The sequence below is a fragment of the Oryctolagus cuniculus genome, chromosome 1 (genome assembly GCF_964237555.1).
Source record: "Oryctolagus cuniculus chromosome 1, mOryCun1.1, whole genome shotgun sequence".
NCBI lineage: Eukaryota > Metazoa > Chordata > Mammalia > Lagomorpha > Leporidae > Oryctolagus > Oryctolagus cuniculus.
The window spans coordinates 94,892,952-94,915,224 of NC_091432.1; the positions used below are offsets into that span (position 1 = coordinate 94,892,952).

The 22,273-nt window shown below is 37.6% G+C and overlaps 1 protein-coding gene across 5 annotated transcripts in view; it reads left to right on the plus strand.

The window, feature by feature from the left end:
* DYNC2H1 (dynein cytoplasmic 2 heavy chain 1) overlaps positions 1 to 22,273 on the plus strand; it is a 367,303-nt gene that overhangs the window by 90,495 nt on the left and 254,535 nt on the right. For 4 of the 5 annotated variants that reach the window (XM_051820199.2, XM_002708539.5, XM_051820213.2 and 1 more), the window contains 8 exons: positions 6,736 to 6,865; positions 9,481 to 9,636; positions 11,072 to 11,331; positions 12,119 to 12,365; positions 13,990 to 14,141; positions 15,426 to 15,570; positions 18,235 to 18,337; positions 19,124 to 19,291. In XM_051820199.2, coding sequence (XP_051676159.2) covers positions 6,736 to 6,865; positions 9,481 to 9,636; positions 11,072 to 11,331; positions 12,119 to 12,365; positions 13,990 to 14,141; positions 15,426 to 15,570; positions 18,235 to 18,337; positions 19,124 to 19,291 — 1,361 coding nt within the window. The remainder of the gene's footprint in view (positions 1 to 6,735; positions 6,866 to 9,480; positions 9,637 to 11,071; positions 11,332 to 12,118; positions 12,366 to 13,989; positions 14,142 to 15,425; positions 15,571 to 18,234; positions 18,338 to 19,123; positions 19,292 to 22,273) is intronic. The other variant, XM_051820207.2, reaches the window with a different exon arrangement.

Sequence of the window (22,273 nt, forward strand, 5' to 3'; positions counted from 1 at the left end):
AGAGAGAGATTGATTGATTGATTGATTTTCCATCTGCTGGTTCACTCTCCAGATGGCAGCAATGGTTGTAGGTGGGCCAATCCGAAGCGAGGAGCCAGGCACTTCCTTTGTGTCTCCCATGTGGGTGCAGGGGCCCAAGGACCTGGGCTATCCTACAGTACTTTCCCAGACCATTGCAGAGAGCTGGGTTGGAAGCCCTGGCTTGAACTGGCGCCCACAAGAAGTGCTGGCACTGCAGGTGGCAGCTTTACCTGCTATGCCACAGCACCAGACCCCAAGTTAGTATTGATAAGTAAGGATTTGGTCCTGCCAGTTTCCTGTAAATGTTCCTGTTGTTTGCTTTGGATTTCCTTTGTCCTTTTACTGGGAGATGTTCTGCCTTTACATTCTTTCATAATGGTGACTATTCTTTTGTGTTTCTGTGTGTAGCACATCCTTGAGCATCTTTTGTAGGGCTGGGTGGGTAGTTAAGAATTCTTTCAGTTTCTGTTTGTTGTGGAAGATATTTATTTCTCCTTCATTCATAAATGTGAGCTTTGCAGTGCATAGTATTCTGGGTGGACAGTTTTTTTTCTCTTAAGACTTGGACTATCTTGCCATTCTCTCTTAGCCTGAATGTTTTCTGATGAGAAATCAGCTATAAGGGTAATTGGAGATCCTCTGAAAGTAATCTGGCATTTCTCTTGTATACATTTTAGAGTCTTTTCTTTATGTTTTACTGTTGACATTTTGACTACAATGTGTCATGTTAAGATCCTTTCTGGGCATGTCTATTAGGAGTTCTATGTGCTTCCTGTACTTTCTCCAAATTGGGGAAAGTTTCTCTAATTATTTCACTGAATATGCCTTCTAATCTATTTTCTCTTTCCACTCCTTCAGGAACTCCTAAGACCCGTATGTTGGTAATTTGATAGTATCCCAAAAATCTTCAACACTGTTTTTAATTTTTCTAGTTTCTTCCTTTTTTTGGTCTGACTTAAAAATTTTCAAAGATTTGTCTTCTAGTTTGAGTATCCTTTCTTCTGGCTCACCAAGTCTGCTGTTAAGGCTTTCAATTACATTTTTCATTTGATTTATTGAATTATTTATTTCTAATATTTCATCTTGATTTCTATTTAAAAATCTCAATTTCATGGGGAAAATTTTCATTTATGACCTGTATGTATTTCTTTGTGGATTTGCTTCTGATTAATTCTGAGTAGTTCTACAATTAATCTTTTGAATTCTATTGCAGCATTTCATTTATCTCTTCATCTTCACTTTCTAATATTGAAGTGTTGCTATATTGCTTTGGCCCATCATGTTTTCTTCCTTATTCTTGTTTCATGAATTTCTGCATTTATTTTTAAGCATTTTTGGAGATACTTGTTGGTACCTTCCTCTGATGGCTTTAATCTGTGGACCATGCCTCTGTGGCTTAGTGATATGTCTACTTGGTGAATACCCAGAGGTGTGTGCTGGGTGTGGCCGGGGAGCTCTTGTCAGTGCTCCATGGTGGAGTGAGTATCCAGGCAACACCCAAATTGGCTGTGGTAGATCTCCTCTTTTTAACAGAAGGGGGTCTTGGTAAGCTGTGTTGGTGTTATCATACCTTCACCTCCTCTTTTCCAAGGTATTCAATGCCCTTGTCTTAGCCCTCAGTGGGTGCAGTACTCATTGCCAAATGAATTGCACAAAGGATCTGTGTAGTCCTCACTGTGAGCATGGATCCTGCTGCTGTGACCCACTCTATGCAATCAGGGAGCTCTGTGTGTCTGGAGCCCCACACAGTGATTTCCCAGAGACCAGTTACACCCTGTGCTCTCTTGTGCAGTCACAGATTTCCGTTGTTCACAAGGCTCCCACTGTTATGGAGTGCAGAGGATCTGCTCTGCCCCCTAACCTGTCTAGTCCACAGAGAGACAGACATTCCCAGAGCCAGCTGAACTGTGGGTGCTCCATTCTAGGCATTTTGAGCCCCTGGAGCCTGTGGGAGGTCGGGACACTGGAGTTCTGTGTGGGTGCCCACCCCTGTTTTAGTCCTCCCAGCCAGATTCAAGAGTCAGTGGGGAATGTGGCTTTTTCTCTCAGCTAGAATTACTGGATCACAGATGTACACGAGAGCCTCTGGCCAAATGTTGCCTTCTCCCCAGTGGTTGCAGTGGAGCTGCTGCCGCTAATACTGTTGAGAGATGGTGTCTTGTCTCAGCCAATTGCTGTGTGCTTGCATAAAGGCCTCTGCGGCTGCTTATGCCTCAAATGGTGCCCGCTCTCTCAGCCAGTTGCTTGGTGCCATTATGGGGACATGGGATGAGAAAAACATGCCCCTATTTTACTTTTCATTGTTCATTTAAAAATATTTAAGTTATGTGTTTCATGTATTTCATATATACAGATTTAGGAACACAATGATACTTCCTACCCTAACCTCCCTCCCATCCAGAGTCCAACCCTTTCATCCTCCTGTCTCTACCATTCTCATTCTCAACTTCTACAAAGATCTCTTTTTGGCCTACTTGATGATCATACATGTAACCCTACACAAAGTAAAAGAGTTCAACAAATAGTACCATGAAAAAAGAAAAAAAAAAAAAAACACTGTTCCTGTGGGGAGCAACTGAGACTAGACTAAGTTACTGGAATTAAGACTTATTCTATGCATCTGCTCTCCCACAATATGGCGCTGAGAGAGAGAGACCAAACGACCTCTACGCAGCTGCCTCATCAGTTTGACAAGCTGCAGGAGCTGATCCTGCTCCTGATTGGAGGAGAGCAGCGTGCTCGGTGTGTGGGTAGCAGAGTTGGGATTGGTGGAAGAGGACTATAAAGGAGGAGAGAGACAACATGCACCAGGGAACATCTGAAGGAACACCTGAGCAGCCCCCGAGAGAGCCGGCCGGCGGTGTGCCGCTCCTCCGCGGAAGCGGGGAAAGTGGCAGGGGGAACCGCCCCTCCACGGAGGTGGAAGGGTTGGCAGCCAACCCGGGAAGGACCAGCAGCAAACCCGGGAAGGGCAGAGCAGACAAAAGAACAGCGCAGGGTCCTGTGTCATTCCTCCGCGAATGGGGGAGCGACATGTTCCACAATGGAAGAGACAATGGCTATAAAAAATCGTTGAGTCTAAAAATGTGCATTTCATTTCAATACATTACATTTTAAATACTCTGTTACCTCGGGTCTGGGAAAAATACATTATATCTGTCTGTTTTTGGACTGGCTTATTTCACTAAGTATAGTGGTTTTCAGTTGTGTCCATCCTGTTGCAAAAGGCATGATTAGATTTTTTTACATTTGGTTAGTACTCCATAATGTATTTATACCACAATTTCTTTATCCAGTCAACAGTTGATGGACATCTGGGTTGATTCCATGTCTTAATTATTGTGAATTATGCTGCAGTGAACATGGGGGAACAGATAAGTATTTCATATGCTGATTACTTTTGGTTTGGGTAAATTCCCAGGAGTAGGATGGCTGGATCATCTGGTAGGTCTATATTCAGATTTTTGAGGTATCTGCAAACCGTCTTCCACAGTGTCTTCCAACAGTGGACCAGGGTACCTTTTCCCCCACATCTTCACCAGCACTTGTTGTTTATTGATTTCTGTGTGAAAGCCATTCTAAATGGAGTGAGGTGAAACCTCATTGTGGTTTGATTTGCATTTCTTTGATGGCTAGTGATCCTGATCATTTTTTCAAGTGTCTATTGGCCATTTGAATTTCCTCTCATGAAAAATGCCTGTTCAAGTCCTTTGTCCATTTCTTAACTGGATTGTTTGTATTGTTATTGTTGAATTTCTTGAGTTCTTTATAGATTCTGTATGTTAACCCTTTAAAAGTTACATGGTTGCAAATATTACCTCCCATTCTATTAGTTGCCTCTTCACTGTGCTGAGTGTTTCTTTTGCAGTGCATAAACTTCTCAGTTTGATGTAATATCATTTGTCAATTTTGGCTATGATTGCCTGTGTTTCTGGGGTCTTTTCCAAGAAGTCTTTGCCTATGCCAACATCTTGCATGGTTTCCCCAGTATTTTCTAGTAGTTTGATGGTATTGGGTTCTTTAAATGTCTGGTAGAATTCAGCAGTGAAGCCATCAGTCATGGGCTTTTCTTTGTTGGAGAGTCTTTATTACTGATTCAGTTTTCATCATTTTTATTGGTTGATTTAAGTTTTCTATCTTGATGATTAAATTTTGGTAATTTCTTTGTGTCTAGCAATCTATCCATTTCCTCCAGGTTTCCCAATTTGTTGCAATACAGCTCATTGTAACCAGCTCTTCATTTCACTGATATTTCAAATGTTTTTTGTTTAAATTTTATTTCTTCTTACATTTAATTATATTTTTCTTAAAATAATTTGGGGTTTTATTTTTGTTATCCTATGTCCTTGAGATGCATTGTTAGCTCAATTATTTGGTACCTTTCCAATCTCTTTATTATTATTATTATTTTTATTTTATTTTATTTTTTATTTTTATTTTTGACAGGCAGAGTGGACAGTGAGAGAGACAGAGACAGAGAGAAAGGTCTTCCTTTGCTGTTGGTTCACCCTCCAATGGCTGCCAAGGCCGGTGCACCGCGCTGATCCGAAGGCAGGAGCCAGGTGTTTATCCTGGTCTCCCATGCGGGTGCAGGGCCCAAGCACTTGGGCCATCCTCCACTGCACTCCCTGGCCACAGCAGAGAGCTGGCCTGGAAGAGGGGCAACCGGGATAGAATCCGGCGCCCTGACCGCGACTAGAACCCGGTGTGCCGGCGCCGCAAGGCGGAGGATTAGCCTAGAGAGCCACGGCACCAGCCTCCAATTTCTTTATTTAGGTACTGATTCCTATGAACTTCCCTCTTTTTTTTTTAATTTATTTTATTTTATTTGAAGGTCAGAGTTCAAAGAGAGAGAAGGAGAGGCAGAGAGAGAGGGCTCTTCATCTGCTGGTTCCCTCCCCAGTTGGCCACAACAGCTGGAGCTATGCCAATCCGAAGCCAGGAGTCAGGAGCTTCCTTCAGGTCTCCCATGTGGGTGGAGGGGCCCAAGGACTTGGGCCATCTACTACTGCTTTCCCAGGCCATAGCAGAGAGCTACATCGGAAGAGTAGCAGCCGGGACTCGAACCAGCACCCATATGGGATGCTGGTGCTGCAGGCTGGGACTTTAACCCACTGCGCCATAGTGCTAGTCCCAGCTTCCCTCTTAACAGTGCTTTTGCTGTATTCCATAAGTTTTGATATGATGTATTATTATCTTCATTCGTTTGACAGAAAATTTTTGATTTCTCTCTTTTTATTTTTTTTGACAGGCAGAGTGGACAGTGAGAGAGAGAGAGACAGAGAGAAAGAGAGAAATGTCTTCCTTTTCTGTTGGTTCACCCCTCAATGGCCGCTGCGGCCAGCGCACTGTGCTGATCCGAAGGCAGGAGCCAGGTGCTTCTCCTGGTCTCCCATGGGGTGCAGGACCCAAGCACTTGGGCCATCCTCCACTGCACTCCCGGGCCACAGCAGAGAGCTGGACAGGAAAAGGAGTGACCGGGCAGAATCCGGTACCCCGACCGGGACTAGAACCCGGTGTGCCGGCGCCGCAGGCGGAGGATTAGCCTAGTGAGCCGAGGTGCTGGCCTGATTTCTCTTGTGATTTCTTCTGTGATCCATGGTTCATTCAGGAACATGTTGGTCAGTCTCCATGTATTTGCATATGATGTGGATATTCTTAAGGTTTTGATTTCCAGCTTCATTCCATTGTGGTCAACATCCCTCTCCACCTTTATTTTTACTGGATCTGTGGGAACCCTCTCCTCCTCAGGGTTCCAGGCAGGACTCATGGTATGCTTTTCCTCCGGCTAAATCAGCATAGGCACGGGTTGCTGTAGTTTGATCTCACCTCAGTCTCCAAAGTTGGTACCTCCATCTCTTGGCTGCTTGAATTGTGTTGTGCCCATGTTTGTGCTGTGCATTCACACTTTGCACACAGATCTATGGCATTCCTTTTCCTTCCCTAGAATTGCTACTGTGCTTTTCACTTTCTCTCCTAAGAATCTACTTCCTGCACTTTTTTTAAAACTACTTATCCCTACCTAGCACAGTACATCATCTTAGAGTTATTTTGCTTTTTGAATACATGTTTTAGAATTTTTTTATGTATCATCATATCTAAAGTGTTTGACTATTTTAGGACCATTTGAAGCTATTTTAAATTGTGTTACTCATAATATTGTAATCAAATTGGTTCAAATTGTGTTTTAAGTTATTTAATTGCTTCTTTAACAATGTTGTAGGATACATTTACATTAAATTTATTATAGATTTCAATTCATATTTTATAGTATTATTAAAAAATAACATAACCTTGGGCTTATAATTTCAACTTGCATTTACTTAGTTCATTGTATTTATTCAGGGAATAATTTCTGTGTAAATTCTTTTTTTTTTAGGATTCATTATTTAATTATGCAAAAGTCAGAATGGGAAAGTGAGATCTTCTGTCCACTCGTCCATTCCCCAAATGACTGCAACAGCTAGGTCTAGGTTACGATGAAGCTAGGAGCGAGGAACTCCATCTTTGTCTCCTACATCAGTGGCAGGAGCCCAAGCACTTATATCATCTTTTGCTGTTTTTTCGGGTGCATTAGCAAGAAGCTGGATCAGAAGCAGACTAGCTAGGACTGGATTAGTACTCAAATATAGGATGCTAGTAGCTTAACCCACTCGCCACAGTGCCAGCCCTTGTCTAAGTAATTTCTTATGTTTTTGTGTAACTCTGTTTCAGTGATGAAGCAATGGATCTCAATTCTCTGATAAAATCTTGGTTGAGAAATCAACCTGATAAATACAGGACTAATCTTGCAAATTGGATTGGAGATTATTTTACTAAAGCTTTACAATGGGTTCTAAAGCAGGTAAATTGACCGTTGTAATTCATGATTAATCATTGAAGCAAGAAGTAAAATAATTAAGAGAAATACTTACATTTCACCATATTGTGGTAGAGTCTGCTGGAACATGCAGGTGGGGTAAGAGGTAGATGTTTTTGCTGTCCTTCCATATCCCTTGGTATAACTTTTTATTATGCTAGTCTTAAAACACTTTAATTGTCCCATCTACCAAAGGATTGCATGCATTACCTGAAAATCTTGACCCTTGGACTGCACACATTTTGCTGCCACATTTTGTTTTACTGCTGTGTCCACAAATAAAACTACTACATAGATATCATGTTAAAAACAATATGAAGCCAGTACTATAGTATATAAAGAGTGTTGAGTTATTTGTAGTAATGTTGAAATATATTTATTTAACAAAAATTGAGTATCTAATAAATATTAAGCAATCTGTTAGAGAGACTTTGAGGGGTGAAGATGAACAAGGTAATCCCTTTCCTTGAGAAAAGTATATTTAATGGAGGAAAATTGGCATGTAATTAGGTACTCGCAATACAAGAGGATAAAAAAATACTACTCTCTTTTAGAGGAGTTTTCAAAAGGAGATCACAGGATTTTAAATTTGAAGCATGAATAGGTTGGCATGTAAAGAAGCATGGAGAGTTTTCAGATATTCTACGTGATTTTATTTTACTTTTCACTTTATATTATTTTATTAAAAATATAGACATATACAGGACACAAATACAGCACCTACTTTTTGAAAGCATCAATCTGAACTTCTTATAGAAGTCAATACTTTGGAATTGAAGAAGGTATTTGAGTACAGAGTAATGAAGATCTTAGTTTAGTTAATTCCATCTTTTTTTCTGATTGTGTATGAATGAAAAATGGATTAATAGTGATTTGTAAGGGAGTAATGCATATTAAAGTAGGTTTCCTTAGAGGCCTCAGGTCCTCTTCCATCAGTCTGGAGTTTGACTGAGGTATGTCTTATGTGCTTCTGTAGCAATTACAACATCCTCCAACTATAATCTGTAATCATCTGTTTACCTACAACAGTAAGCAGCTTGAGGGCAAAGATCACGTCTGTCATATTCCCAGAACCACGTATGATATTAACATAGTGATTGAATGATCATACATGTGCTTAAGTACATACCTGATGTCTACCTTGTAGGAACTTCTTCAGTAGATAATATTATTTCATTAATAGAAAATATACAGAGCCTAACAAGCCTCTGAATGCAAATGCATGAAATTCATCTACTTGCATAGTATTAATATGTGAGTGAATTTGAGAGTAAAGGATAATGATACTAGGTGTAATATATTAATGTGTATATGAGAGTTTGACTATAGAAATGATGACAGGATAAGATTATTTATTTGAAAGGCAGAATTACAGAGAGAAAGAAAGAGAGAGAGAGAGAGAGACAGACAGACAATGGCTAACTGGGATGATCTGAAGCCAGGAGCTTCTTCCAGGTCCCCCATGTTGGTACAGGGGCCCAAACACTTGGGTTATCTTCTGCTGACCTCCCAGACACATCAGCAGTGAGGTGGATCAGAAGTGGAGTGGCTGGGACCCAAACCACCACCCATATAGGATGCTGGTAATGCAAACCCTGGCTCTACCTGCTTTGCCACAACACTGGCCCAGAATAGGATCATTAAATCACAAAATAAATACAAAATACAAAATACAAAATAAAAAAATACAAAATAAATGAATAAGATTCAGAGTATGAAATTTTTCTCTTTGGAAGTCAGACTCCTGTTTTTGTTTGAATTTTTTGGCATTTTTTTTTCATTCTTATCCTGCCCCTTGTTCACCATATTTAGATTTTGAAATATACTATGTTGGATGTTCCAGTTAGGTGCTAAAATTATATTTATAAACTACAACTTTTCTTTCTTTTATTATTCAGCAAATAAGACAATCTGGAACAAAATATATAGATTTTCTTTTGCTTCCCCTTAAAGATTAGATGTGACCCAGCTGATTGGATTTTTATCTGTTTCTTCCTTTCTTTCCATTCTTCACATTTCTCTTTTATTTCAAAAATATTTATGTAAAGTGATATTCTAAAAAATATAACTGGATTTTACTTTATTTTTTTAAAATATTTTTAAAGATTTTATTTTTATGTACTTATTTGAGAGGTAGAGTTACAGATAGAAAGGTCTTCCGTCTGCTGGTTCAATCCCCAAATGGCTGCAATGGCTGGAGCTGAGCCAATCCAAAGCCAGGAACCAGGAGCTTTTTCCAGGCCTCCTACACAAGTACAGGGCCCTAAGAACTTTCTTAGGGCCATCTTCCATTGCTTTCCTAGGCCATAGCAGAGAGCTGGATTGGAAGAGGAGCAGCCGGGACTTGAACCAGTGCCCATATGGGTTGCTGGCGCTGCAGGCAGAGTTAGCCTGATACACCACAGGGCTAATCCCTGGATTTTACATTGTATTTATTTATTTATTTTACTTTGTATACAAGTATTTCCAGACTTTTTGTTAACTTGAATACAGGGATGAATTTAAAGGTGGTCCTTGAAAATATAGGTGGATATCAATTTGTGTGACCCTAAGTTACTGGTTAATGTTTGCCTTTTTATTTTCACTATTGCTATTAACAGAATGACTATGTAGTAGAAACAAGTTTGGTTGGTACTGTGATGAATGGCTTATCACATCTACATGGATGTAGAGATCATGACCAGTTTATTATTAATCTCATACGGGGACTTGGTGGAAATCTGAACATGAAATCACGCCTGGAATTCACCAAAGAGGTAATTTTTATGTTTAAGTATTATTTATATGAAAGAAAGTATTATTTATTTGAGAGAGAGAAAGAGAAAGAGAAGTATTTCCTATATGTGGTTCACTTCTCAAATACCTGCAACAGCTGGGGCTGAGCTTCAAAACCAGGAGCCAGGAGTGCAATCCCAGTGTCCCATGTGTGTGGCAGAAACTGAAATACCTGAGCCATCACTTATTGCCTCTCAGGGTGTACATCAGCAGGAAGCTGAAACTTTAAACAGAGGTGGGACTCAAACCAGGGCACTCTGATATGAAATTCATGTGTCCCAAATGGTGGCTTAACTGCTAGATCAAACACCCACCCCATGTAATGCATAATTAAAGACTATATTCAGTCAATGCCTTTTATTAATATTTCATTGTCTTAAATACCAAAATATAGTGATTTGTAGCTATAAATTATAAAACTTTTAAGTTTTAAAAATATGCATTCTGTATGTGTGTATAATATACTGTATATATAATTGTTTCTTCCTCTGAACTAATCAGTGATACATTGCTGGTTAGATATATGAATAAGCGTAATTACTTCATTCTATTTTAATCTTAGAATAATACAGTTTTTATTATCCTTTTAAGTCAAATGGCTTTAGCTATTAAGAATGCTAGGATGGATTAATAATTATTAAATATTTCCTTGCATAAGTAAAGATGGTATTTTAAGCAAGTTGTTTATAAAGCTGAATTCTACATAAGAAGGCATATTATTCCTGTTGGCCAGTGTTGAAAAAATGGAACATGTATATCTTTGGGTTGGCTCCAATATTATATTTAGTTTTCTTTCTTTTTCCATTTTACTTTTTCTGCAATAGCATCATTTTCTCTTTTTTCTGTTCTGTTTCTCTTTTCTTGATGATTCCATTGCTTTTATTGCCAGATGCTTCTCATTGTTAGCATTCAGTGTCATACAATATGCTGCTTTCAAACAGACACTGTAATGACAAAGTTTGAAATAATGTGTTGAAGAAGTAGTTTTAGGGACTAACTCTGCTCTATATCTACACAAGTAATAGGTATTAATATTTGAATGAATAGTAGGTTGAGAACAATAAGTTGCAGAATATAATGAAAATGAAGGATTTCAGTTTTCCTACATTTGCTTTATGGATGTTCTTAAAAACTCACTTAAAAGTTGAATATATTTATATATTAGTATATAAGTATCAACTTATTGATGTCATCTAGATACACTTTTATTTATTTGAATAAATGATCATTTAGAGAAAATATCTGAGATAAAATGTTACTTTAATTATAAAGTATTTTTTATAGGTTTAGAGTGAATTTTTTAATTTTTTTTTTAGCTAAGATAATTCACTTTTAGGACATTTACTTTGAAGAATTAAAAAAAAAAATTCCACATACTCTGGGGTATTTGGAAACTTAACACTTTCTTCTCTTCAGGTTTTTAATTGGGCACACGAATCCCCCCCAGACCCTCAGAAACCTTTGGATACCTACTATGACTCGAGTAGAGGACGATTAGCTTCTTATGTGCTGAAGAAGCCAGAAAACTTGACTGTGGATGATTTCAGTAATTGCCAAACTCTTCCAGTCATTCAAACTCCTGACATGCAACGGAGTCTAGATTATTTCAGACCTTGGTTGAATTCTGATACTAAACAACCTTTTATTCTAATAGGACCAGAAGGATGTGGTAAGGGGTAAGAAACATGTTGACATTGGTGTATTTTTTAGATTTATGCCTTCCCTTAAAATTATTTAACAGGTTTTGTTATATTTCTTTTTTTAACTTAGGGCCCACATGTTCCTGGAGGGTTATTTTGTGTTACTAATAAAAATAATACCTATTGACAAGAATGTGTCCTTTACTCTGCCAGTTTATATGATTTATAACAGAAAGAGAATAATTTGAGAAGATATTGTTAGAAAGAACCTATACATACAATCTCAACAAAAAATGAAATTACATATAACCATTTTCTTTAGTTATAAAGTTTAAAGCTTGAAATTAGCTCTCTATTTAAAAACAGTTCTTCACTTCAAAAGAATTCAGCCAATTTTTTTTAGTGCTTGCACAGTATATTTTATGGAAATAAAAAAGATATGATTATTAATTTTATTTTTTCTAATGGAGAGTGATAATTCTTTTTCTAGATGGAGAACTTAGAAGATTGCCTTTAACTATAGGGAGAAACAGAGTGGATATTTTCTATATATACTATGTCCAACTAAGTAACTTTTGAGAACTCTGACTTTTGGTTTAAAAGGATCCCAGGAATGCCAGAAAATATAAATTTATTTTTTCCAATATAAAAAACAGTTACCTTGATAATTATGGAAACTGTATTTGTGATTCCATTTTCCCCTTAAACATCATCAAACATAGTTTAGAAATTGAAATACTAATAAGATAGACATTTTATATTGAATAAAAAAGTATCTTTTGGTTACATTTTCAAAATCAAATGTTATATACATCTTTCATAGGATGCTACTCAGGTATGCCTTTTCCCAACTTCGCTCCACTGAAATTGCTACAGTTCACTGCAGTGCTCAAACTACTTCTCGACATCTCCTGCAGAAATTGAGCCAGACTTGTATGGTAATAAGTACTAATACTGGTCGAGTATACAGACCAAAAGACTGTGAAAGACTTGTTTTGTACTTAAAAGATATCAATCTACCCAAACTTGATAAATGGGGCACCAGTACATTGGTAGCTTTTCTACAGCAGGTAAGTCCTACCACTTGAAGTGTTTTGATATGATTGAAAACAATTTCATTTCATTAGCTTTTTTTTTTTTTTTTTTTGACAGGCAGAGTGGACAGTGAGAGAGAGAGACAGAGAGAGAAAGGTCTTCCTTTTTGCCGTTGGTTCACCCTCCAATGGCCGCCGCTGCAGCCGGCGCACCGCGCTGATCCTGGCAGGAGCCAGGAGCCAGGTGCTTTTCCTGGTCTCCCATGGGGTGCAGGGCCCAAGCACCTGGGCCATCCTCCACTGCACTCCCTGGCCATAGCAGAGAGCTGGCCTGGAAGAGGGGCAACCGGGACAGAATCCGGCGCCCCAACCGGGACTCGAACCCGGTGTGCCGGCGCCGCAAGGTGGAGGATTAGCCTATTGAGCCACGGCGCCGGCTTAGCTTTTTTTTTTTTTTAGATAGAAAATCACTTTCTTTCTTATCTATCATGTGTCATGGAAATTAAAGTTTTGAACCCATTTCAGTCTTTTCCCAGATCTACTTTCTTTGATAGCATCTTTGAAAGTTAGTATTATATTATAGCAAGGTGATATATGACAGTGGGAGTAAAAACAATCTTTACTTTTATTACCTTTTATTTCTAAAATAAGGAGAAGAGCAGAAGGTGGGGATGGTGCTGGAATTTGAGAAGTTTTTGCATAATTTTCTGACAAAACAGATTTATTCATGCCCCTTTCTGACTGCTTTATACCATTAATTTCCCTTTTTGATTATACAAGGATTCAGGATTACACATTCTTAGTGTGGAAAACTATTTTTTCTTTATTTCTATCACACTAGAAACTCTACATTGTTAGAGGTTATTTTTTTCCTTAGGGGTTATTATACTTATTTACATTAATCTAATATTTGCTTTGCTATAAATGCAAAGTATGATAGAATACTCATTAAAAAACCAGAGTATCTTCTTCATAGTTTTCCTGACTCCTTTCTTTTTCTCATAATTACTTGTAGATTTATAGTGTCATTTAGATTTTAAAATCATGTAGATCTTAATTTTTAGTGGACTGAAAAGCATTTTAAAAGTGATGATAGGCCGGCGCTGTGGCTCACTAGGCTAATCCTCCGCCTTGCGGCGCCGGCACACCGGGTTCTAGTCGCGGTCGGGGTGCCGGATTCTGTCCCGGTGGCCCCTCTTCCAGGCCAGCTCTCTGCTGTGGCCTGGGAGTGCAGTGGAGGATGGCCCAAGTGCTTGGGCCCTGCACCCCATGGGAGACCAGGAGAAGCACCTGGCTCCTGCCTTCGGATCAGCGCGGTGCGCCGGCCACAGCGCGCTGGCCGTGGGGGCCATTGGAGGGTGAACCAACTGCAAAGGAAGACCTTTCTCTCTGTCTTTCTCTCTCTCCCTGTCCACTCTTCCTGTAAAAAAAAAAAAAAAAAAAAAAAAAGTGATGATAATTCAGATGACATTAATTGAAAACAGAGATTTGAATGGTATTACTTTCTAAGAAGGGTTGAAAATATATTTCAACTTCAATTTTGAGTTAGGTGGAGGATGATAGTTGTATTTGGAAATATTAGAAATTTTGGCAAAAATATTTTTATCATGATTAGAAAATGTGATGTATAAAATTTTAAAATTCAGTTATTTTCAAATAGGTATTAACGTATCAAGGATTTTATGATGAAAACTTGGAATGGGTTGGTCTGGAAAACATTCAAATTGTGGCTTCTATGTCAGCTGGAGGAAGACTGGGAAGACATAAGCTTACTTCTAGATTTACTTCTATTGTTCGTCTTTGTGCTGTAGAGTATGTATCTTAATGATAAAAACTTTTTTGGTATTTGATGAGACATCATATATAACTACATTTTATTAAAAGTATCCGTTAATGATACTTCAAAATGTAGAATATAGAAATGTTCAAAATTGAGCTCTGATTAATTTTTCCTTCCCTTCCCTTCCCAAAATATGGGCAATTATTTAGGATATAAAGGCTTTGAATTCATCTTATGTATTAGAAATGCCAATATCAAGAATCAGAATGATGGATTTTAGGTTTGAATATATTTCATAAAACAAAAATACTATCAATTTTTTTTTATTTGGCAGCAAAAAAAATTTTTTTTTTATTTGACAGTGAGAGAGAGACAGAGAGAAAGGTTTTTCTTCCATTGGTTCACTCCCCAAATGGCTGCTATGGTCGGCGCTGCGCCGATTCAATCCGAAGCCAGCAGCCAGGTGCTTCCTCCTGGTCTCCCATGCGGGTGCAGGGGCCCAAGCACTTGGGCCATCCTCCACTGTCCTCCCAGACCACAGCAGAGAGCTGGACTGGAAAAGGAGCAACCGGGACTAGAACCCAGTGCCCATATGGGATGCCGGCATAGCAGGCGGAGGAGTAACCGAGTGAGCCACGGCGCCGGTCCCTCAAAATTTTGAAGATAACTAGAAAGGGAATTTAAATCTGAACAGGGGAGTGTGTTAATGACTGATGACCTGATGACAGTAATCCTAATACATGTATCCATCTCCATTGTCCATAATTATTACAGGTACTGTGATTATGGTACAATTTCCTCTGTTACATTTTTTTGCCTCAGTAAACCTTTATTTACACTTTCGTGCTAATTGAACTGATCTGTTATCATTTTTCATTCAAAAATATTAGTATCACCGATTAAGTAGTGTTGACATTAGTTGAAAGGATCAAATTTCTAGTTCTATTTTTACTTTTTGAGGTGGATTTTTACCATGTATAAAGCTTATACTTACTCATAATGGCTTTTTTTAAGTAAAAATTTCCTTTTAGCTCTTTCTAAAGACAAATGAGTTTTTAAACAATTATATTTTTAAATAATTACATTTGTGTCCTCTACTAGGATCTCTGATATTTGAGAACAGATACTTTGGGATTGAATCTGGTTGAAATGAGAATAGGGACTTTGAACCTGGCCTTAGTCCCTGGGTTAGTCTTGAAAATATCCTGCTGTTAGAGCAGAATGTTTGAAAATCACTGCTGAAACTTACCATAAAAATAATAATTTAGAATATTAATCTAATTCATCTTTTTTCTTTCTTAAATGCTGCTTTTTAGTTATCCAGAAAGAGAGCAATTACAAACAATTTGTGGAGCATGTTTGGAACCAATTATACACAAAAATCTGAAGAATCATTCCATTTGGGGCTCTTCGTCGAAAATTTATCTCTTAGCAGGATCTATGGTACAAGTGTATGAACAGGTATGTATTATATTGCAGTTTTCATGTCTACTTGTACCATTCTCAAAGGACTGCCTTAATGTCGATGCTTGTGTTGATGCACAGGCTTTATTTTCTTGTTGTTAAGTTGGACTTACAACTTACTTAACTAGAGAGGAGTAAGCTCTGTGCCTTTTCCAGTATTGTATCCTCTGGCAGTTTCTTCTTTTTTTTAATACAACTTTATTTGGCATTGGGTATCCTGATCTTTTTTATTATAGTTCCTTAGAAAAGAAACAAAAAAGATCAAAACAAATTAATAAAAAATAAAGACCCATTGGCCATATTTACAGACAACAGAGCCAGCCCAGGCATCTCCCATGTGTGCATTCATACCCCTATCCCCCAGGACATGGTTAAGGGGTTAATAAGCTTTGGGGAATGCAGGAGCAGGTTCCATGTGTCTTATGGTTCTAAGACCCTTTCCCCCACAGAGTGATGGTGCCTTCTGCAGCCAGGGGGGTACCACCAGAGTATGCCTTGGCAGCTTTATTTGTCCTCTCTGGATGACTTCAGCAGATAACCCTTTATCCAGCAGCTGCCACTGGCAGTTTCTAATTGGCACTCAATATTTGTTGAATGAGTGAGTCATTTGATTCAGTTATTTAGGTTATTTTGCTATTTAGCATATTTATTTATTCATCCTTTCAATATTTTAATTTACTTGAGAGGCAGATAGAGAGTGAGAGAGAGACAAAGAGTGAGAGAGTACTTCCATCCATTGATTCACATTGATTCACTTCTCCTATGCCTGCAATGACTGGAGCTGAGTTGGGCCAAAGCCTAAAACCAGGAGCTCAGTGGAGGTCTGCCATGTGGGTGGCAGGAACCCAGTGACCTGAGTGAGCCTTTACTACTGATTCCCAGAATCTTCTCTGTTTTTCTTTTCTAGTATTCAAACATGAGAGTGGTCTTTGATGTTTATTTCCTTCCTGTTACATGTGATAAAATGTCCAAAGTAGCTTTCCTTAATAGAGTGGGGAAGTTTCTTGAAAGTAGACATCAGGGCTGGTGTTGTGCAGTGGGTTAAACCACCGCTTGTGATGCTGGCATTCAATATCAGAGCACTGGTTTATATCGCAGCTGCTCTGCTTCTGTTCTAGCTTTCTGCAGATGTGCCTGGGAAGGTAACAGAAGATGGTTAAAGTTCTTCAGCCCCTATCAACCATGTGTGAGACCTAGATGGAGTTCCTGGCTCCTTGCTTTATCCTGTCCTGATCCCAGCCATTGTAAACATTTCAAGAGTTAACTAGTGGCTCGACAATCTGTCTACGTGTCTCTTTCTGTCTCTATATATTTGTCACTCTGCTTTCAAATAAATAAAGTAAGTCTTAAAGAAAGTAGGCATTTATTGAGTCTACAACAGACTCATACAGATTATATTTGCTTGCCAATGATAGTCCTTGGGATACAAAATGATTAAGTCTTCCCTAGAAGTTCAGAATCTAATAAAGGACTGAGTCATATAAATAAATTAATAATACAATATAATAAATTTTAAATAATAATTTGTCCAGATTACCGAGACAGCACAGGGGAGAGAGTGAATACTCTTGTTGTATTATACTAGTTGTAAGGAGGAGGTGAAATTTGATCTGAGTTTTGAACACTGGTTTCACAGTGTGCCTGGAGATGAAAGAAGGTCTTTCTAGATGAAGGGAGTAGCATGGACAGGTTATGCAAGTATTTGTGGAAGATAATTTTCTATAATATTAGAGTAAAAGTGGGGAAAGATAATTTAGAAATCAAGAATTTGCTTTTTTTCTTTTAAATTAATTCAAATGTTAGGTAATCAAGATCAGAATAACAGTAAAAGCTCTGTCCACTCCATAGTGTGGAAGGTCACACTGTTTATTGTATGTTTGAAGAGAGACACTTTGATTTGTTCAGTGACTTATTGATCATAAGATAGCACTATGATTTCCACCATTGGAAGATAGGTTTTATCTAGATCTGTGAGTGCCTTGAAATTGCAACCATCATTTTATAAAGCTTTTGTTAGCTTTTCTTGAAATTTTTCTGTTTTTTAAAGCAGGGCTTCTGACCTTTTAAATTTATTTTAATTTGTTACTTTTGCTCTGAACAACCTTTGGCAGTCTGTTGAAGCCTATGGGCCCCTCTTAAAATAATATTTTTAAAAAATGTATTCATTTATTTGAAAGGCAGGTGGTCATGGAGAGAGAGAAAGAAAGAAATCTCCCTTGTGATGATTCACTTTTCAAATGTTTGCAGAAGCCGAGACAGGACCAGGCTGAAGCCCAGAGCCAGGGCCTCAGTTTGATTCTCCCACATGAGTGGCAAGAGTCCGACTATTTGGGCCATTACCTAATGCCTCCTACTGCACACGTTAGCAGGAAGCTGGAATCTGAAGTGGGAGCCAAAACTCAAACCTAGACACTCTGATAGTGGGTGCTGGCATCCTAGGTAGCTTTAACCATTGTACAAATGGCCACCCCAAGCAAATGTTTTTAACTACATTAAATAGAATATGTAAAAGCAACTAAAGAAATTGGTTAAATAGAAATACAGTTCTACTCACAGGTAGAAGTTGGCATCCCTTAGAATCTAGTGTGACTGAAAACCATTACCTGATTATGATTGTATATTTAAGAAGTGGATAGATTGATTACTGTATTTCTTTTCCAGGTGCGAGCCAAATTTACAGTTGATGATTATAGTCACTATTTCTTTACTCCTTGCATTCTCACCCAGTGGGTTCTTGGATTATTTAGATATGATTTAGAAGGAGGTAAGTTTTACTGGTGTCTCTGTGTGCATGTGTGTGTGTTGACGTTATATATTTTATTTGTAATAAATATTTTATGTAAGTAAAACACTAATTATAACATTTTAAAAATTAAAATTATATAAAATTTAAATATAAATATTAAAATGATAGTATTCTATTTATTCTAAACTATTTATGATTATCACTGTTAAAACTAGATACTGGGAAAATGAAGTCCTCATTCTTTGTAGCCAAAGCATATTTAATATGTGTTTTAGAATTGAGATATATTTTTAATTTTAATTTTTTAAATTAATTTTTAAATTTTTTAATTAACATGAAGTTATGCATTTTCTGGGGTACAGTACAATATTTCAGTAGATATACTTAGCATAAACAACATTATACTAGGCAATTAGCCCTTTCTTTTTCTTTATTATGGGCTGTAGATACCTTCTTGTTTTGTGGAACAGCAAAACATATTATCTTCACTCAAGTCCATTTTGGAACCCGTTATCAGATATCAGACCTCCCCACCCTTCCTAGCCTCTAGTTATCACTGTTTTAGAATTGAAATTGATATTTTTATTGATCAAGAAGATATTGTAATGTTTAACGTAACCTTTTAAATAACACAAATATGTGCCAACTCATTAACAAAACAAATTTTAACTTTTTCTCCCTTTTCTTCTATCTGATGCCAAAACTATGGTATGTAGAATCCACCCTTTCTTTCTAGTATGTTAAACAATCATTTGAAAATCATTTGAGTCATACTACAATTAAAGAGTATTTTACCTTTTTCAGGATCTTCAAACCACCCACTAGATTATGTGTTAGAAATTGTAGCATATGAAGCACGACGTTTATTCCGTGACAAAATTGTTGGTGCAAAGGAACTGCATTTGTTTGACGGCATTTTAACATCTGTGTTTCAAGGAGATTGGGGCTCAGATGTACTAGACAATATGGCAGGTAATATGATTGAATTTATATAAATATATAATTGTTATGAAAACTTTAAAAATGATTTCTTAACTGTATAGTGTAATTTCATCTATCTAAACAAAACTTTGGATTATTTTAATGTTATTTTTCATTGTTCAGTCTTTTATACTATATTTCAATAATAATATTCCATAAGAAATATAGTGACAGTAATTTTTTTCTTAGAGAAAGTAGCTTCAGGCCATATTGTTGTAGATTTGTGGTGTAAAATAATTTTTTATTTATGATTTCCACTAATAAAGGTACTTTTTATATTTAACAACTATATGCACATGATACTTAAAAATCATTTAGATAACAGAGGTTTAATTATAATGACCATTGGCTTAAGAGTAATGACCAGGGTGTTTCCAGTTACTACCCATAATGTCCTTAGTACAGAACTTCTTACATATTCTTATCACCAGCTTTATCTATAGTTAAACAAAGTATAATATTTTTAAAGCAGCTGTCTTGTATCTGCAGCTATTATTAGTTGCTAGCAAATCTGCATTTTTAAAAATGCTGTGGAAGTAAACATATGTAATATGAAAATCATCGTGATGAGAACACATCTGATGAAAAGTATGATATAGAAATTTTTCCTAGTAAAACTGCCTTCAGGTTTCAAAATATGTTTATTCTTTCTTAGAATAAAGTGGCCTTCAAAAATATTTTATGCAACATATTCTATGTATTATACATTTCTAGCTTTGATGTTGATCTTAGGGCCATAATTTCATAAATGAAAAGGAATCTTGAAGGTTAGAAGGATATTGATGTTGACAGAGAAATCTTCTAGATATTGCCTGACATTTACAATCAGCAAATGATTTCAGAGAATGTAAGGCATGTGAAATGCTGAGAGAAGGCTAATCGAATTGGCTTGATTTCGAGTGAGTTTAAATCACTGTGGACTGAAGCTTTCATGATTTAGTGTGATGCCTTGTAATCTGAAAATTGAGTTAGTAGTATTTCTTACAGAGAAAGTGGCAAATTCTTTGATCATTAGATAGCATTGACACCTTTTTGAGTGTCTGAATTCTCTAGTTAGATTATTCTTTATTGATCAGTAGGTATTCTATTGTATGGATACACTTGCACCCCCATTTCTATAGTCACTCATTTATTCAAGGACATCCAGTTTGTTTTCCATTTTTGGCTATTGGGAGTAAAGCTGCTACAAAACAGGTTTTTTTGTGTGTATGTGTGTGTTAGTACAAATCTTCATTTAGATTTGTACCTATGTTTTTAATTTCTTTTAGCAATTATAAGAGACTAAGCTGGGTTTTAAAGGATGAATATATATAAATATATATATATGTATATTGGTTTTAAAATATTTCATTTATTTAAAAGGCTTAGTGACAGAGAGAAAGAGGGAGGTACAAAAAAAGAAAAAGATTTCTCATCTGCTGGATTACTCCCAAAATGACTGCAATGGTGTCAGGACTGGGCCAGGCTGAAGCCAGGAGCCTAGAACTTCATCTGGGATTCTCATGTGGGTGGCTGGAGCCCAAGTACTTGGACTACCTTCTGTGCTTTTGCAGATGTGTTAGAAATAGATTAGCTGAGGCCGGCGCCGTGGCTCACTAGGCTAATCCTCCACCTTGCGGCACCGGCACACCGGGTTCTAGTCCCGGTCGGGGCGCCAGATTCTGTCCCGGTTGCCCCTCTTCCAGGCCAGCTCTCTGCTGTGGCCCGGGAGTGCAGTGGAGGATGGCCCAAGTGCTTGGGCCCTGCATCCCATGGGAGACCAGGAGAAGCACCTGGCTCCTGCCATCGGATCAGCACGGTGCGCCGGTCACAGCGGCCATTGGAGGGTGAACCAACTGCAAAGGAAGACCTTTCTCTCTGTCTCTCTCTCTCACTGTCCACTCTGCCTGTTAAAAAAAAAAAAAAAAAAAAAAAAAAAGAAATACATTAGCTGAGACTCAAAACAGGTGCTCTACCATGGGATATGGGCATTCCTGGAAGTGACTTAAACCTCCATGCCACAAGACTGGCCCCATCGATGAATATATTGAGTAAGGAAGAAGGGAAAGACATCCAAGACAAGACATCTTAGATAAACAAAGGCTTAAGAAAGCCAGTGTATAGTAGAGGGAGAGAGAAGAAGAGTCAGGCAATCAGTGGAGTCAGATTGTAGCATGCCTTCAGTGTTTTTTTTGCTGTTGTTGGTTTTTGTTTTCTTTAACAGGTAGGAGGTGGGAAGCTGTGTGTGCAATTGGAGAGGTAGAATGGTGTGGCAACATGATTTAGCTTTTAGATGTGTTACTCCAGTAGCAGTAGCAGTGAGGATATACTTGAGGGGCTAGAGACTTACAGCAGGGACTAACAGTAGGAGGCTCCTGCTGTACTCTGTGCAAGAAATGAAGAGATGTTGAGATATTTGTGAGTCAGTCTTATACACATATTTGAATGTAAGGTTCTTGAGTCCTTTTTAAAAGATTTACAAGGAACTTACCATGTATGATAATAGGAATGGTGTCTATCTTATTTACTCCTTTTTCAAGAAAAAGGTAAAATGTATACACGGATAGTTAAGTGTTGAGTAAATGCGTACATGAATTATATGTCCGTTAAGCAATTAAAAATAAGACTAGTTTTTGGGAGAATTGCCTAGACAGAAGTACTAAGTACTCCGTAATATATATAAATAGTTCATAATTTATTCCACATAAAACAATTTTAAAATGTGAGGGGACTGTTTAGAATTAAGAAAACAATAAATTTGTATCTTGGATGAGTGCTTTGTGACTTGATGAGAATGAACATGTAGATACAAGGAAAAAGATGGAATGTACTAAGATCATGTTGGAAAAATGACTACAAAGAAAATTTTAGTTAGGAGATTAGGGTTGCATTGTTGTTTACAAATATGAGTTTTAGTATAGTAGTTTTCATATGTAGAAAATAATGCAAGAAGTGTGATGGGTGGAGGAAAGAGGAACATTAAATAGTTAGCAT